The 16318-nt window shown below is 56.5% G+C and overlaps 1 protein-coding gene across 5 annotated transcripts; it reads left to right on the forward strand.

Annotated features, from left to right (window-relative positions):
* Nucleotides 1–42: 42 nt before the first annotated feature.
* GRK6 (G protein-coupled receptor kinase 6) lies at nucleotides 43–15093 on the forward strand. Of its 5 annotated transcripts, XM_070465159.1 has the most exons (17): nucleotides 44–259; nucleotides 4137–4232; nucleotides 5169–5281; nucleotides 5410–5487; nucleotides 5801–5901; nucleotides 6238–6330; nucleotides 6436–6499; nucleotides 6639–6779; nucleotides 7066–7256; nucleotides 7934–7971; nucleotides 8062–8151; nucleotides 9136–9344; nucleotides 9445–9582; nucleotides 12959–13096; nucleotides 13183–13317; nucleotides 13509–13510; nucleotides 13985–15093. In XM_070465159.1, exons 1-17 carry the CDS (start codon nucleotides 208–210, stop codon nucleotides 14091–14093), a joined length of 1788 nt encoding a protein of 595 aa, XP_070321260.1. In that variant the 5' UTR covers nucleotides 44–207; the 3' UTR covers nucleotides 14094–15093. The 5 variants fall into 5 exon arrangements, with proteins under 5 accessions (XP_070321258.1, XP_070321260.1, XP_020729631.2 ...); XM_020873972.2 differs by lacking the exon at nucleotides 13509–13510; XM_020873974.2 differs by lacking the exon at nucleotides 13985–15093 and having other exon boundaries at nucleotides 13509–13937.
* The last annotated feature ends 1225 nt before the right edge of the window (nucleotides 15094–16318 follow it).

Here is a 16318-nt window from a genome sequence, read left to right on the forward strand (position 1 = left end):
CGGGGCGGGGCGTGCAGGAGCCCGGGTGGCCCCCGGGAGGGGGCGGAGAGTGAGCGGCGGGCGGCGGCGGCGGCCCGGGAGGCCCCGGAGGCCGCGGTGCGGTCACTGCGAGCCGATCCGAGCCGCGCCGATCGCCATCCGGCCCCGGCCCCCTCGCGCAGTCCTAGCCGGCGGCGCGGCCCGGCGGGCCCGGCGGCGCCGCAGCCCATGGAGCTCGAGAACATCGTAGCGAACACGGTGCTACTCAAGGCCCGGGAAGGTGAGGCTGTCGGGTGCAGAGAAAGCGGGCGCGCGGCCTCCGAGCTCGGCGGGGTGTCTCAGCCGCCCGATCCCCTAGGACAGTTAGCTGCATGCCCCGCACCTCTCGCGGACACGAGCGCTTCCGGCCCGTGGTCCTTTTCCTCCGCACCTGCCCTCCTGGAGCCGGAGCCCAGGAAGGGGCGGGGGTCAGGCCGCCGCCCTCGCGGCGAGTAGGGTGGTGGTGGTGGTGAGAGGGTATGAGAAGGAGACAGGAAGGAAGAGGGAAGGGTGGGACCTCAGCCCCGGGAGAGCCTCTCTGAGGCCTCTCCCAGGTGAGAGGTTAAGAAGATGCCTCAGGAAGGGGAAGGGGCAGCCAGCCTACCCCACGTGCCCGGGCCCAGATTCAGCCTGGGTTGCGCCCAGCCTTGGCCGGCACAAAGTTGGTGCAGGGTAAAAGGTTTGGAGAATGAATTAACCGAGGCTCTGCCGTAGCAGAGCCCACCTGAGGCGGGGAAACTGCTGGTCATTTATGCTACCTGCATGACTGCCACTTGCTTGGAACTTCAGGACACTGGGGACAGAGGGGAATGGGTAACAGTTTCTGCCCTCAGGACTAGTGGGGCAGATGGCACAGAAATAACTGGAAGCTGAGTTTTGAAGGAAGGGAGCATGCCAGGCTGGTAGGACTGTTAAGTGCAAGGCCTGGCAGAGGGAGCCTGTCTAGTGAACCTGGTGTTACTGAGTGCCTATGTTACCGGACACCTGCTCTATGAGGGCCCTGGGGCCCTGGGGATGTATAAGGACCAGACCCCGTCTGCCCCTCACCTGCCATTGTTCACCTCAGTACATAATCACCAAACACCTACTCTGTACCCTGTCCTGTCCAGGGTGCTGGGGACCAGTAAAGAAGAAGACATTTCTCTTTGAAACGCTAGGGCAGGGAGGTCAGGACTCTTTGCTGGGCTTTCAGGCAGGTAGAGCCATCTGCATTGCCTCCCTGACCTCTTTTACCAATGGGAAACTGAGGCTCAGGTCAGGAACTGGCCCCCAGGACCCAGCAAGATGGGTTGACTCAGGCCTAGGACACAGCATGTCCCTGGTGCAGCCTGTAGGAAACAGATGCTTTCTGGCACAGCATATGGTGCCCCCTGCCTGCCCTATGCATGTTGACCCCGGGGAGGTGCTGCCTGGAAATGGGCATGGCAGGCTGGGTCCTCGGTGCCCAGAGCCTTCGTTATCTCCTGTCCCTTATTGAGTCCTGGGGCTAGGCCTTCCTCCCAGCCTCTGGGGGCATCTGCCGATTCTGTTCTGCCTCGTCATCCAGCCAGCCAGGGAGGAGGGGAGGGGAGAGCCTGGCCAGGCCTCCCTCCATAGGGCTGTAGCCAGTTCAGGCCTCAGGCCTGCTGAGAACACTGCCTTGCCTGGCCAGAGGATATAGGCACCTTCTGACAGTCTTCCTTAGGCCATTGGCGAGGCATAGGAGGTTATGACCAGACTAGGACCAGTTCCTTCGCTGGAGAATCCTTACTCCAACCTGGCCCTGTCCCTCCCACCTGGATGACTCTAGACAAGTCTTCTCTCTCTGAACTTCAGTAACTCTTTTTGTGGCATGGTTGAGGATGGGACATTGAAAACTAAAGGAAATCCCAGTTGTCACTGAGTTCTGAACCCTGGTCTATAGACTGAGTGCATTGGAATCCCTTCTTGAGCTGATTGACAGCTTGGCCCTAGGTTTTTGCCAGTTTCCCAAGTGATCTGAGGCCCTGAGTGATTTGGGATTGCATGTATTCAGTTGACACCTGATAGATGCCGGGCTTGTTTGGGTTTGGAAAAGAGCTTGGCCTGTGGTCCTATGAAAGCTGGGTTCGAATCCTGCCTCTGGGACCTCCAGGCTTTGTAATCTTGGACAAATTGATTCCCCATTTCAGGGCTTCAGCTTTCTCATAAAATTGAGCCAGTTCTGTCAGAGTTGCTGTGAGGATGAAGTGGGACAGCATTGGGGGGTGTGAACCCTCACTTAATCCTCCTCCCTTCCCCAGACCCCCAGAGACATGGGAAAGGGTCCAGGCTGGGGTGGGGGTGGGAGGAGCCCCGCTGACTCTGGTGGCAGTTCCAGGACAGGATATTTGCATGTGACTCTTTGCTGCTGCCTTGATGTGGCTGAGAGGAGGGGGAGGAGGAAGTAACTGGTGGGGGTAGCAGGCGGATGGAGGGTTGGGTGAGGGACTTGCGGGGGTGGGGGAGGAGTTCCCCTTCTGGGGAGGCCTTGCCCTAGGTTGACGGTGGGGGTCTGTTGCTCACTCACAATGGAGCAATGACTATGGGGTGTGCTGGGTTCAGGCTGTGGGAGGGCTGCTACCAGGTTTCCCAATGGGGTACCCTGCAACACTTCCTCCTCTAGGCAGCTTAGGTCAGGCAGCCCACTAGAGGACCCAGCCTTGCCCCCTCCCTGGAAGGCGGCCCCTCCTACCTGCCTTCAACCAGGCTAGACAGAAACAAAGCTGCATAAGCCATAGGGGAAACTCAGGCCAGGTGAGAGAAAGTGATGGCCGGAGATTGCCACTGACTTGTTGGAGCTGGGACCCACCCCTTGCCACAGCACTACTGAGTACTGGACACAGACTCTGTTAGTCATCCTCACAATACTTCTGGAGGACCTGAAGTCCACATGGAGAAACTGAGGTTCCTAGAGAGCAAGTTAGGGGCTTCCCTGGTAGCTCAGCTGGTAAAGAATCTGCCTGCAATGCAGGAGACCTAGGTTTGATTCCTGGGTTGGGAAGATCTCCTGGAGAAGGGAATAGCAACCCACTCCAGTATTCTTGCCTAGAGAATTCCATGGACAGATCAAGGGGTCACAAAGAGTTGGACACGACTGAGCGACTAACACACAGGAGAGCAAGTTACAGTCTGAAGTGTAAAGGGCCAATTCAAACCCAAATCTGTAAGATGCCAAGACTCAGGCCCCTTCCACCATGTTCAACCTCATGACCCACAGGCCACACCTGTCTAGCTTTCTAACATGTTTTATGTATTTGGCTGCAGTGGTTTTTTTTTTTTTTTTATAATACAGGAACCAGTATTTCGTGTAACAGTCCAGATTCTCGGCTGACTTTGAAAAGCCTGAAGAGTTGGCCACACTGAGCCGGCATTCCTGCCTAGTCAGAATCAGGCAGTCAGCTGCAGTTGTGCTGCAGCTGTCTCTGTTTGAGGGGTCCGGTTCCCACACTCCCCACCACTCACTGTTGTCTCCGATCTGGTCCCTATTTACCGCACCTGTCTGATTCTGCAGGCATTTGAGCTGCTGCCCAGCGGCTGCAGATGAGGGATCAGCTAGGTAAAATGAGGTGGGTGTCAGGACCAGGAAAGTAGGAGTAAGAACTCTGAGTGCCAGGCCTCCTGCCACCAGCTCTTTTGCCTCTGATGCAGGGTCCCGTCATAGGAGCCTGGAGCTCCCTCGTGACTCAGCTGCCCTCTGCCATCTCTCAGGCATGTCCCAGGACGTCTCGCTTCTGGGCCTGGACTTAACACAGTTCCCCCGACTATTGTGTCCTTCTCTTCACTTGGGAGGGAAACTCCTACCTGCTTGGAAGCAGCTGAGGCTTGCTGAAGCTAATTGGAAACCCCACTGCCCCCGCTGTGGCCTGGCCTCATGCTCTTCTTGGTTGTTCCATCCCTTCTTGGCTCTTCCAGCCTAGGAGCCCCTAGCAGGAGGGCCTGGGGCCCATGTGTGTCCTGAAACCCAGCAAGAGCATGTTGCAGGCAGAAGGAAGGCCCACGGGGCCTCTCAGAGTGGACTGGGCCTAGGCTGGACCCTGAAAGCCTCTGGACCACGCTGAGGGTTGCAGGGAGGCCGGCAATGGCAGGACTCAAGAACTAGTGCCTGTTTGCTTCCACAGGTGGCGGCGGGAATCGTAAAGGCAAAAGCAAGAAATGGCGGCAGATGCTACAGTTCCCCCATATCAGCCAGTGCGAAGAGCTGCGGCTCAGCCTCGGTGAGGCCGTGGTTGAGACCGTGGGGTGGGGTGGGGTACAGAGGCAAGAGAGTCCTGGTGTGCCAGGGGAGCCTCCCCTGAGACCTAGCCTCCGGGCAGAAGGTTGTAGGGGTTTCGGGGAGCAGAGAGATGGAGGCTGCACCACCCAGCTGAGTTTCAGTTCCTGGGTCCAGGCTGGGTGGAGGGCAGAGAGCACACAGGGCAGCAGCGGGCGGTGGGGGGAGGTGGGGGGAGAAGCCCCAAGTCAGTTTTGGGGGCGGTCTGAGGGAAGCTGCAGAAGGGAGGACCAGGCCTCGGGTAAGCAGGGCTCGGAGGACAGAGCAGAATGTGCAGAGGGGGCTGGAGTCAGCTCACACACTGACCGTCTGGGGCGGTGGGGTGGCGGAACCCAGGCCTGTGCGCAGCCCTACCCAGCCTGGCCCTGGGGGTGCCCAACAGGGCCTTGACCAGCAGGGCCCAAGCCCCCTCTGACGGCCTGCACGTGAGCCAGGAGTACACCATGGCTGCTTCCACTGCTGGGAAGGAGGCCTAGCCTCGAACTTGCCGGAAGCCACAGCTTCCTCCCACACTTTCGCCAGGCAGGCAGCAGGTGTGGGCTGGGCCAGAGCCGGGCCGGAACCACACAGACCACACCCAGCCCCAACCATGACGTATGTACAAGTAGTGTGAACCGGAAGTCAGCAGCCGGAAGTGAGGACCCCAGCTCTGGAGCCACACTCCTGCTTGTGTGACCTTGGGCTAATTACTCAGCCTCCCAATGGCAGTAACAGTGGTGTTGCGTCAGTGCGGTGGCGAGGGTTCTAAAGGAGACAGTGGCTGCCATACTGCAGGGCTGGAAGCTGTTGGCGGGGGCTCCGGGCCTGGCGGTGCGGACAGGAGTGCCTGGCCGGCAGGCTCCAAATCCAGGAATCCAGCAGCTCCCACCTCTGCCTGCAGAGCGTGACTACCACAGCCTGTGTGAGCGGCAGCCCATTGGGCGCCTGCTGTTCCGAGAGTTCTGCGCCACGAGGCCTGAGCTGACTCGCTGCATTGCCTTCCTGGATGGGGTGGTGAGTGCAGCCCAGCCCCACACCGAGGGTGGGCAGAGGTCCCAGGCCACATATGTGTCCCGTCTCCTCACACCTGTTACTCCATCCAAACCCCAAGCCTTCTCTGCCTTCCCCCACCACCCCCGCAGGCCGAGTATGAAGTGACCCCTGATGAGAAGCGGAAGGCGTGTGGGCTGCGGCTCATGCAGAATTTTCTGAGCCACACGGTGAGTTAGCACTGGTGCAGGGATGAGGGTAGTGGACAGAGCTCAGTGATGGTGAGAGGAATGACCACTGCCTGTGCAGAGAGTGCCCCTGGAGCTACTCCAGGCTCACCAGGCGGCACTGTGGGCAGGGAGCCCAGGAGGGTGGGCCAGGGCACTGGGCCCAGCAGCTCTGCTTCACCATGCCTCAAGGAGAGCTGCAGAAAATTCAGCCACTAAGCAGGCTGTGCACCCCTGGCCACCCAGCACAAACCCGAGATCTCTGCCCTGATGGTGGGCAGGTCCCTGCATTGACCTGTCTGTGGCCTGTCCCCAGGGTCCTGACCTCATCCCCGAGGTCCCCCGGCAACTGGTGACAAACTGTGCCCAGCGGCTGGAGGAGGGACCCTGCAAAGACCTCTTCCAGGAGCTTACTCGGTAAGCCTCTCCCTGCCCTCAGGCTGAGAACTGTGTCCTGAGGAGGGGGTTTCTGCAGACCCAGAGGGCTATAAACAGTGCAGCAGGTGGTGAGCAAACTCACTGTCTCACCCCAGCCTTGCCCCTGCTCTGTGACCCTGATCAGGTTGCCTCCCCTCTCTGTGGCATCCTGGGCTTTAGCATCGGATATCCATCTCCCCTGCAGGTGGGCTAGCAGGAGGGTTGGCCAAGGATTCTGCCTTTTAGGCTGAGCATACACATAACAGGGGGCCTGGGCCATCGAGGGGAGAATAGGGGGGTGTCAGGTGCTGACCAGAGGTTGGGCCTTCTCGACAGGTTGACCCACGAGTACCTGAGCGTGGCCCCTTTTGCCGACTACCTCGACAGCATCTACTTCAACCGTTTTCTGCAGTGGAAGTGGCTGGAAAGGTGAGCTCCTTGAAGGCTGGCCCCAGGTGGGCCGGGTTGAAGGGGTTCTCATGGGTCTCAGGCCCCTGCTCAGCTAGTGTTTGCTTCCCAACCCCTTGTCCACAGGCAGCCAGTGACCAAAAACACCTTCAGGCAGTACCGAGTCCTGGGCAAAGGCGGCTTTGGGGAGGTGAGTGGCCAGGCCAGAGCCCAGCAGAGTGCAGAGGTGGGGTAGAGGGGACCCTGACCATCCCTTTACCCTCTCTGAGCCTGTAACCCCCAGGAAGGCCACAGCTGGTCCCCATTTGCCCCATCTATCCTGGCTACAGGTATGCGCCTGCCAGGTGCGGGCCACAGGCAAGATGTATGCCTGCAAGAAGCTGGAGAAGAAGCGGATCAAAAAGCGGAAAGGGGAAGCCATGGCACTCAATGAGAAGCAGATCCTGGAGAAAGTGAACAGTAGGTTTGTAGTAAGTACAGACAGGAGACCCCTCCTTTCCCCCGCGGCCACACTGGCCCTCCCCACTCACTGGACTAAGACCTCTTCCCTCCCTGACCCGTCCCCTCCAGGCACCGATACCTCTCCTGCCCTCAGAGATGCCTGGGAGGGGCGGGTTTGGGATGTTGACACCCGGCCTGGGAAGCAGGATGGCCCCAGGGAATGCCACTAAGAATAGTTTTTGGGTGGCTGGCACTAGCCCCGCCACCAGGCATCCCACAACCTCTGCTTCAGGGGTCGTGTCCCCTTGGTCACAGGTGAGCTTGGCCTATGCCTATGAGACCAAGGATGCACTCTGCCTGGTGCTGACGCTGATGAACGGAGGTGACCTCAAGTTCCACATCTACCACATGGGCCAGGCTGGCTTCCCTGAGGCTCGGGCTGTCTTCTATGCGGCAGAGATCTGCTGTGGCCTGGAGGACCTGCACCGGGAACGTATTGTGTACAGGTGCAGGGGCATGGCCCTCCCGGCCAGGGGCCGCAGCTAGGCTGGGGTAGAGGCTGCAGAGGGATGTTGGGGTGCTGGCACCACTGTTGCGGGCACAAGTCTGTTGGACCTTAGCTTGGGCTCCACACTCACCCACGCTCACTAGGCTACTAGGCTCAGCATGGCTCAGAACCCAGGCTCTGGGGTCTGGTTAACCCATGTGTGAATCCCAGCACTGTCACCCCTATGTGGCCTTGGCCAGTCAATTCCCTGCCCACAACACCATTTTTTTTTTTCTGGGAGGCAAAGATCCTAATTCCTGCCTCGCAACTTGTAGAGAATGAATGAGATTATGCTGGAAAATACACAGAACACGGCGGTGGGGAGCTCTGCCTAGTACTATTACTAGTAATGATTTCAGGCTTCCCGGGTAGCTCATCTGGTAAAGAATCCTCCTGCAATGTGGGAAACCTGGGTTCAATCCCTGGGTTGAGAAGATCCCGTGGAGGAGGGCATGGCAACCCACTCCAGTATTCTTGCCTGGAGAATCCCATGGACAGAGGAGCCTGGCGGGCTACAGTCCATGGGGTCGCAAAGAGTCAGACATGACCAAGCGACTAAGCACAGCAGCAGGGGGTGGCCCCATTGGCTGGCTGGCCCACTGAGCAGCGTCTGACCCTGCCATTCTCTCCTTACAGGGACCTAAAGCCAGAGAACATCCTCCTAGATGACCATGGTGGGTGAGGGGTCCCTAGGGGCGGGGGAAGGATGGGAGAGGTGTGCCCATCTGCCTAATGGGCCTCCCTGCTTCTCCACCCACATTCAGGTCACATCCGCATCTCTGACCTGGGGCTGGCTGTGCACGTACCCGAAGGCCAGACGATCAAAGGCCGTGTGGGCACCGTGGGCTACATGGGTGAGTCCGCCTTCCCCCTGACCCACCAGCCACTTGGGTCCTCTTGTTGTCATGTGTCCAGTCCCACCACTTCTGTTGGGAAATCTCCTGTACCTCACGGAACAGAAAGAGCTGATGTTCCTCTGTTATAGATGAGGGGACCAAGACTCAGCCAGGGCCCCACACACTGTGAGTCCACAGCGTTCATGCACTGGCATAGTCATTGAGCCCCTCCTACCGACTGGGTCTGAAGGTGGCCACCAGGGAAAGACAAGGGCCTCACACCAGCTTTCCATAGCCCTGGTCCTCCACTGCCCCAACCTGTCCGTGATAGGAGAGGGAGTGCCCATCTACGGTCGGGGCCATGATGAGGCCCTGAATTCCCCTTGAGAGCACTTGACACAGTAGACAGAGCTCCAGCTACGCGCTCCACCATCTCCTTATGTGTCCAAGGGCCACACTCTGCTTCTCTCGGCCTCACTTTCCCTGACTGCAGCCTGCTCTCAGGGCTGCCCTGAAGATGAAGAGGCAGTAGAAGTACCCCCCCACCTGCCCGCTCTAGCAGGCAGTAGACACCCAGCAAATGAGCTGCCATCTCCTTTCCTCTCTTTGACATTGAAGCTAGAGGTTGCAAACTGGTAGCCACACTGGGTCTCATTTGGCCTCCATCTGTGTTTAAATCAAATTGTTTTTCAAACAATTGACGTGGTCACCAGCATTTGATAACCCAGATGGCTTCACGTTAAAAACATGGTTTCTGACTTCTCTTGAAAGCTCAGAAGACCTGACCCCCCACCCCCAGCCCATCCTGCAGGGCCATACCAGCTCCTCCTGGTGGGCTGTGAGCTGCCCTACTCCCTTCGGTCCCCACCAGGCTGCCTGGCTGGTTGGTGCCAGTGGGTGTTAGAACTGATCCCTGGGCTTGACGTGCGAGCTGGGCATTCCCAGGGCCCCAGGGCTCAGTTCTGCCTCCTGCCCAGTCTTAATTCCTGCTGTCCCTCCCAGCCCCAGAGGTGGTAAAGAACGAACGGTACACCTTTAGCCCGGACTGGTGGGCACTCGGCTGCCTCTTGTATGAGATGATCGCAGGCCAGTCGCCCTTCCAGCAGAGGAAAAAGAAGATCAAGCGGGAGGAAGTGGAGCGGCTGGTAAAGGAGGTGCCCGAGGAGTACTCTGAGCATTTCTCCCCACAGGCCCGCTCACTCTGCTCCCAGGTACGGCCGCCAGCAGGAGGCCCAACCAGCCGGGGCTGGGGCTGGGGGTAGCTCTCCCAAGGATGCCCTAACACCCCTAACCACCCCTGCTCTGCTGCAGCTCCTCTGCAAGGACCCCTCTGAACGCCTGGGGTGTGGTGGGGGCGGCGCCCAAGAGGTGAAGGAGCACCCCCTCTTCAAGAAGCTGAACTTCAAGCGGCTGGGAGCTGGCATGCTGGAACCACCCTTCAAGCCTGATGTGAGTGCCACCCACTCCTGCTGAAGGCAGGGCCAAGCCCAAGCAGAGCTGGGGCCTCTTGGAGCATTGATTGGGACCTTCTCGGTGCAAGCATTAGAAAACTCAAGTGGGTTAACCAACCAAATAATTCACCAGGCTCCTGAAAATGAAAGGCCCCAGAATAGGCCTGGCTTTTGGCACACTGGATCCGGGGCTCCAGCAGTGCTATAGGATTCTGTATTCCTGCTCTTCCCCACTACTGGCTGTGTGCAGGCTTCTCGCTTGGGCAGCTGTCCCCCGGGTATCAGGCCTTCATCCTAATAACTCAGCCACCCTGGTAGACAAAGAGTGCCTCTTTGTTCATTGCCTGATTACTTGGAGGCCCCTCAGCAGCCACATCAGGACCACGTGCCCACCCGAGCCACTCAAGTGAGGAAGATTGGTCTCCCAAAGGGAAACCAAGATTCCTTGCCAGCAGGGAGAAAGGCCATTGGACTGGCAAAACATCCACTTCCCCCTACACCTGGCAATGCTGACCTCCCATCCGTGAGCAGAACACAGCCCTCTGCATAGTGTCACTCATTTACTGTGCTTGATCAGTGGATTAAGCATCTGCTGGCAGAAACATCCTGGAGTCATCAGATTCTCAGTGGGAGAAGTCCAATTCAAACTTAGGCCCAACATGGAGCTTTTTGGTTCATTTGGCCAGGAAGTCCCAGAAGGACCAGCATCAGTGTTTCACAGTGTGTTGCCAGGATTCCACCTCTTGTCACTGCTTGTCACCTGTTGACTGTTCTCCCACTGAATTCAAGCTTCTCAGTATAAAGTCATAGGGAAGGTTCTGATTGGCCAAGATTAAGTCATGTGCTTGCCCTCACCTCATGTGTAAGAGGACTGAGTCCTGTGATTGACAGTTCACCAGGAACACAGGGGAAGAAGGAGGGTGATGGATGGGCAGGCCAGATTGGTGGCTGTCAATCATGCATGTGATTATTTACACATTCAACAAAATATCTGAGTGCCAATATGTGCCAGATCTCAGAATTCATAGGGTCAGTAGGACACAGTCCTACCTTCATGGTCTAGTGGAAAGACAGAAAAATAAACCAGTAAGTGAAGAAGGAGTGGTGGAGGGGTGGGAGTATTTTTGGACAGGATGGCTTCTGAGTAGCTGATGGATAAGTATCAGTAGAAACCTAAAATATGTGTAGGAGAGAACTGTGCCAGGATTTGGGGCGTGAGCATTCCAGGAAGGAGCAGCCAGGCATTGAGGTCCTAGTCCAGGGACCAACCTTGAGAGGTGGAGCAGCAGTGGAGGCCAGTGTGGCTGGAGTGAGTGTGGACAGGGAAAGAGGGAATGTGGAGCAGGAGTGTTGAGGGGTGGGGACGGGTGGTGGGGCCATAGAGCTGGGAAGTGGGAGTGGGAGGCCCCTGCCTCCAGAGGACTGCATCTTGTAGGTGGGGCTCACCAGTGCCCCGAGGTGTTGGCCTTGCCATGGGCAGTTGAACTGCAAGCCTGACTTCTGCAGCCTGCCTTAGAGCTGGCTGTCCCACTCAACTTTACTCCAGCTTCCCTGCACATCATCTCAGTTAATCTTGAAAATCAGTGCCCTGGAGTTTAACTTTTTTAGAAGCAAAGTGTGCTTGATGGTGATACAGTTTTTGACAGCTTTATTGAGTTCATATACCATACAACTCACTTCTTTTAAGCATATAAGTAAATGACTTTTAGCATAAAGATGCAACCATCACCAAAATCAATCTTAGAACATTTTCATCACCCCTTCCCTCCAAATACACCCTACTCATTAGCAGTCACTCCTCATTCCCCTTCCCCTTAGCAGCCACTAATCTACTTTATCTCTCTCTATATTTGCCTGTTCTGGACATTTCATGTTAACCGGATTATATAATATGTGGTGCTTTGTGACTGGCTTCTTGCAGTTTGCATAATGTTTTCCAGGTTCACCTGTGTTGTAGTTCTTACTGGTCCTGCATCCCTTTTTTATGACTGAATAATATTCCAGTCTATGAATATTGCACCTTCTGTTTATTCATCCATCGATGGACATTAGGGTTGTTTTCATTATGGGGCTATGATGAATAATGCTGTTTTGAACATTCACATACAAGTTTTTGTGGGGACATATGTTTTCATTTCTCTGGGACATATACCTAGGAGTTGAATGCTGGCTCCTATGGTAACATGTTTAACCTTGGGAGAACTGCTGACTTTTCTGAAAAGCAGCTGTATGATTTTACATGATGATGTTTTGACATCCTTAACATTAGGATTTAGAAAACAACGTAAAGATGAAAAAAGAAGCGGCTTTCTGGAGTGAAGTGGGCTCCTGGCAGGGGGCTGGGGGCACAGGGACTGTTGGCTATGAAGCAGAAGGAGATGGAGTATGCCATTGGACATCCCAGGACAGAGGGACCCATCAGCTCCAAGCCCTGCATGGGGTATCCAGCTGAAGGGGCCAGCTGAGATTCAGCCTGCTCTCCCCTTACCAGTTACCCCCAGACAGCTGTGTACAGGCAGGGGTGGGGGCTATTATTGATTCCATATGGCACTGTGGGGACTGATGGACTGTCATGGGTCAGCTATGCAGCCTCATCAGTCCGTGAGCAGAGAGGGGTAATAATCCCCAGTTTAGAGGGAAACTTGGGCCTCAGAAGGGACTGTCATGCTCAGGAAGTGCATGGGGCACTTTTGTTTTTGAAGTAAAGTTGATTTACAGTATTGTGTGTTAGTTTCTGCTAGAGAGCAAGGTGATTCAGATAAGATATATGTACGTGTTTATGTCCATGTGTATAAATACTTCTTTCAGATTCTTTCCATTGTAGTTTATTACAAGGTATTGAATATAGCTCCTCACACTATATAGTATGATTGTGTTGTTTATTTATGTAATATATAGTCATGCTAATATGACTATATTAATTCCAAACTCCTTATTTATCCTCTCCCCTTCCTCTTTGGTGACTGTAAGTTTGTTCTCAATGTCTGTTTTGTAAATAAGTTCATTTGAATCTATTTTTCTAGATTCCACATGTGCTGTCACTATATTTATCTTTGTATGACTTACTTCACTTAGTATGATGATCTGTAGGTCCATCAATGTTGCTGCAAATGGCATTATTTCATTCTTTTTTTATAGCTGAGTAATATTCCATTATGTATATACACACACCCAAACATACCACATCTTCTTTATCAGACATTTATCAGACAGGCATTTAGACTGTGTCCATATGTTATCTATTGTGAATAGTGCTGCTGTGAACACTGGGGCACCAGGAAGCTGCAAGGGTCAGGGCACACCCAGCCCCAGCTCAGGGCTGAGTTGGTCTCCTGTGGGGTCTTCCTGTCTGACCACTGCCTCTGTTCCCCCAGCCCCAGGCCATTTACTGCAAAGATGTTCTGGACATTGAACAGTTCTCCACAGTTAAGGGTGTGGAGCTAGAGCCCACTGACCAGGACTTCTACCAGAAATTTGCCACAGGCAGTGTGCCCATCCCCTGGCAGAATGAGGTGGGGACCTGCCTGGCTGGTGGGGGGTGGTCTCGGGTGGGGGGTGACCTCTGGGTCAGCGCTCACAGCTGCCTGTTCTGTGGCAGATGGTGGAGACTGAGTGCTTCCAGGAGCTGAACGTCTTCGGGCTGGATGGCTCGGTTCCCCCAGACCTAGACTGGAAGGGCCAGCCGCCAGCACCCCCCAAAAAGGGACTGCTGCAGAGACTCTTCAGTCGCCAGGTAATCCCCAGCAGTGTCCTACCTTGGCCCCCAGCCCAGCTCCTGGGGACGGCGGGTGGGAGGCAGAGCTGGTGCCCATATGTGGGGGAGTGGGCAACCTCCGGTCGTGTCAGTGGTGCCCAGGGTCTCTGGCCTCATTCCTGCCTGTCCCCCACCCCTGGCTGGGCTCATGGCCTCTTTTCTCTTTCCAGAGGTGAGCAGTGTGGGCTTCCCGTGGGTTGGCCTTGCTGCCCGGCCCCGGGGAGCCACAGGCAGCCCTTCCATGGCAGAGGCGACATGTGGGCGAAAGAAGTCTGGTGCCCGCTCCCTACCCTCCCTTCCCCTCCCCTGCCGTGCCCTGCACCTGGCACCTGCAAGCAGCGAGCCTTGCTTAGCCGTGTTGTCTCCCTGTGCCCTGCATCCACCAGCCCCAGATAGAAGGCCCTGGCAGAGCCTGGGATCCACCTGGTCCCACTTAACTTCAGCCTATTGCCAGCAGCCTCTGCACTGGTGTCCACACGTGTCCAGCCTGAGCTGCTGCTCTGGGCCCCTCGTGGGGAACCCCCTCCATGGAGCACAGCCCTGGTCAGCTCCTGGTTGGCCCTGGCAGGGCCGGGCCAGGTAAAGGCCCTGGTGGCTAACTGCACGCGCTCTGCCTTTCTCCCTCCGTGTCTCCCCTGCCCTGCAGGACTGCTGTGGAAACTGCAGCGACAGTGAGGAAGAGCTTCCCGCCCGCCTCGAGCTCCCCACCCGCCTCTAGCCCCCAGCCTGAGGGCCCCCCGGGCGGTTGGCGGTAGCAGCTACTGCGAACGCTGTTTACAGTTTTGCACAGTGGTCTTCCCCATTGTCCACTCAAGTCATGGCCTGGGAGACACAGCCGGAGCTGTCCCCAGTGTCCTCTGCCCTGGAGCCCCTGGTCTGGCTGAGTGGTCAAGGCCTGGGCTGTCCCCTGGGACAAAGGTGCATCCCTTCAGCTCTTGTCTGTGGAGCTCGGGGCTTTCTGTATTTATGTCTTTGTATGAATGTATATAGCAACCAGAGCATTCTTAAGACTCACCCTGGAGACGGCAGAAGGGATGCTGCCGCACACTCCAGGCACCTCAGGCCCGGCTTGGATGGGCAAAGTTGGGCCAGGCCAGGCCCCTGGGCCCTCAGCACTGTGCTTGCCACCGCCGACCTCCGAGTGAGACTCGTGCCTGCCGCTGCCGCCCTGGGTTTAGGCCGCCACCTCTGGGGCCCAATACTGTCCCTTCTCAGCGCCTGTCAGAGCTGGATCTGGGACCACTGGGTCCCCTAGGCCTGTGCCAAAGTGTGACCAGAGACTGGGCTGCCCCTGGGACTCCTCAGTCCACTGCCCAGGCTGTCCCAGACGGGTCTGCCTCTGCCTTCCAGCTCCCGGGACACCTCGTCCCTTGTGCTGGGCCCTGTCCTGGAGTCACCTCTTGCAGAACAGCCCAGCCCAGGCCACAGGAAGGGAAGGGGTGGGGGTGTCACTGACCAACCCTCAAACATTCCAGACTCCCCTTGAAACAGACACATGTGCCCAGCAATAATCCGCCCCTCCCTGTGTGTGTGTGAGAGAGAGAGAGAGAGAGAGAAGGGGGCAGGCTGAGGCTGTGTGCCTGCATCCCAGCCCCAGCCCTTCCCAGACTGATGGCCCTCTTGGTCCCAGTGTTAACGGTAATGTGGGATACAGGGTCCCAGGTTTTCCATATTTAAGGCCGATTTTTATTACTCATTTTGTCCAATGTAAGCTGCCACGTGTCTCTGTGTGAATACAGTCCGAGCACAAACCTGGCTAGCTGCCCCTGCCTGCCTCTTTCTTGGCCCTGGTGGTCCAGGGATCTCCTTGCTTCCCTGGCCCTGCTGGAAGTGGGAAGGGGTTGGAAGTGGGGCTGGTGGAGGCTGCCCTTCCACCAAGGCCTAAAGGCCTCAGGACTGATCTTGGGGTAACCTCTCCAAGCTCTGGTGGCCTTTGGGTCCCCACTAGGGTATGGGTCTGACTCTGCCTGTGCTGAAGAGGCAGGCCCAGCTGGCAGTATCCTCCAAGACCAAGGCGGCCTGGCCACCAGCTGTGGGTTTGGAGCCACCTGTGGAGTAGGGTAGGAGCTCCTGTTGGGAACACCTGCCCAGTCTCTCTTGTCTGGACACCTCCATGATTTGCCCAGGGCCCGTACACATGTATTAGAGTCATTCCTCTGCTCTGCTTCTGAAGCAGGAAATGTGGCTGGGCAGAAATGCACACCGGTGATGCTCTAAGTTAGGTCATGACAGAGGCAGGTGTGGACCAGCCATGTGGGCATCAGGGAGAATTCTCTGAAGGTAGCAGTTGAACTGGGCCTAGGAGACCTGCGCAGAGATGGGATTGACAGCCAGTTGACCACAAGTCTGTCCCAGACTACACAGACCTGTTCCTGTAACCTCCCAATGACTCCAGCCCCTGCTACAACCACCTATAATGGTTTGTTCCTGGCCTTTGGGCCAGGTACCCAGAGCCACAGAGGCCACATGAGCTTTGCAGTTGGACAGCTCTGGGTTCAAGTCCCAGCCTGGCCACTTGTCAAGCTGCATTTGCATAGACCCTACCCTTGTCTGGAAAGATGGGTGTGATTTCCCATTGCCTCACAGAGCTATGCAAATTCACTTAAATAGCCAGTCACCCTCCTGAGCCCTTGGGTCACTGGCAGCCCAGCTCTTGACAGCATGTGCAGTATGCACCACTGCTTCTGTTGATTTGAGGGCAATGGGGTAGGGAGAGGGCTTTGCCTGGGTCTTCCAGCTGGTGAGTGGCCATTGCAGGGTTGAGAGGAAGCCAACTGAAGATGAAACTGGAGGTGAGAGGTAGGGGCCTGAGGCACAGCAAATTCTGTTGTGGGGGTTGAGGACGGAGTAGATAGGTATTAGTGTAAAGAGGCTGCAGCCCAGCTCTGGGCAGGTGTGTGAGGGTGAATGAATGCCAGGTAAACAGGTAGGTCCATACCTCCTGATGGTGCTAGTGGGAAGGAATCTGCCTGCCAATGCA

Source organism: Odocoileus virginianus, chromosome 3, assembly GCF_023699985.2.
Source record: "Odocoileus virginianus isolate 20LAN1187 ecotype Illinois chromosome 3, Ovbor_1.2, whole genome shotgun sequence".
NCBI lineage: Eukaryota > Metazoa > Chordata > Mammalia > Artiodactyla > Cervidae > Odocoileus > Odocoileus virginianus.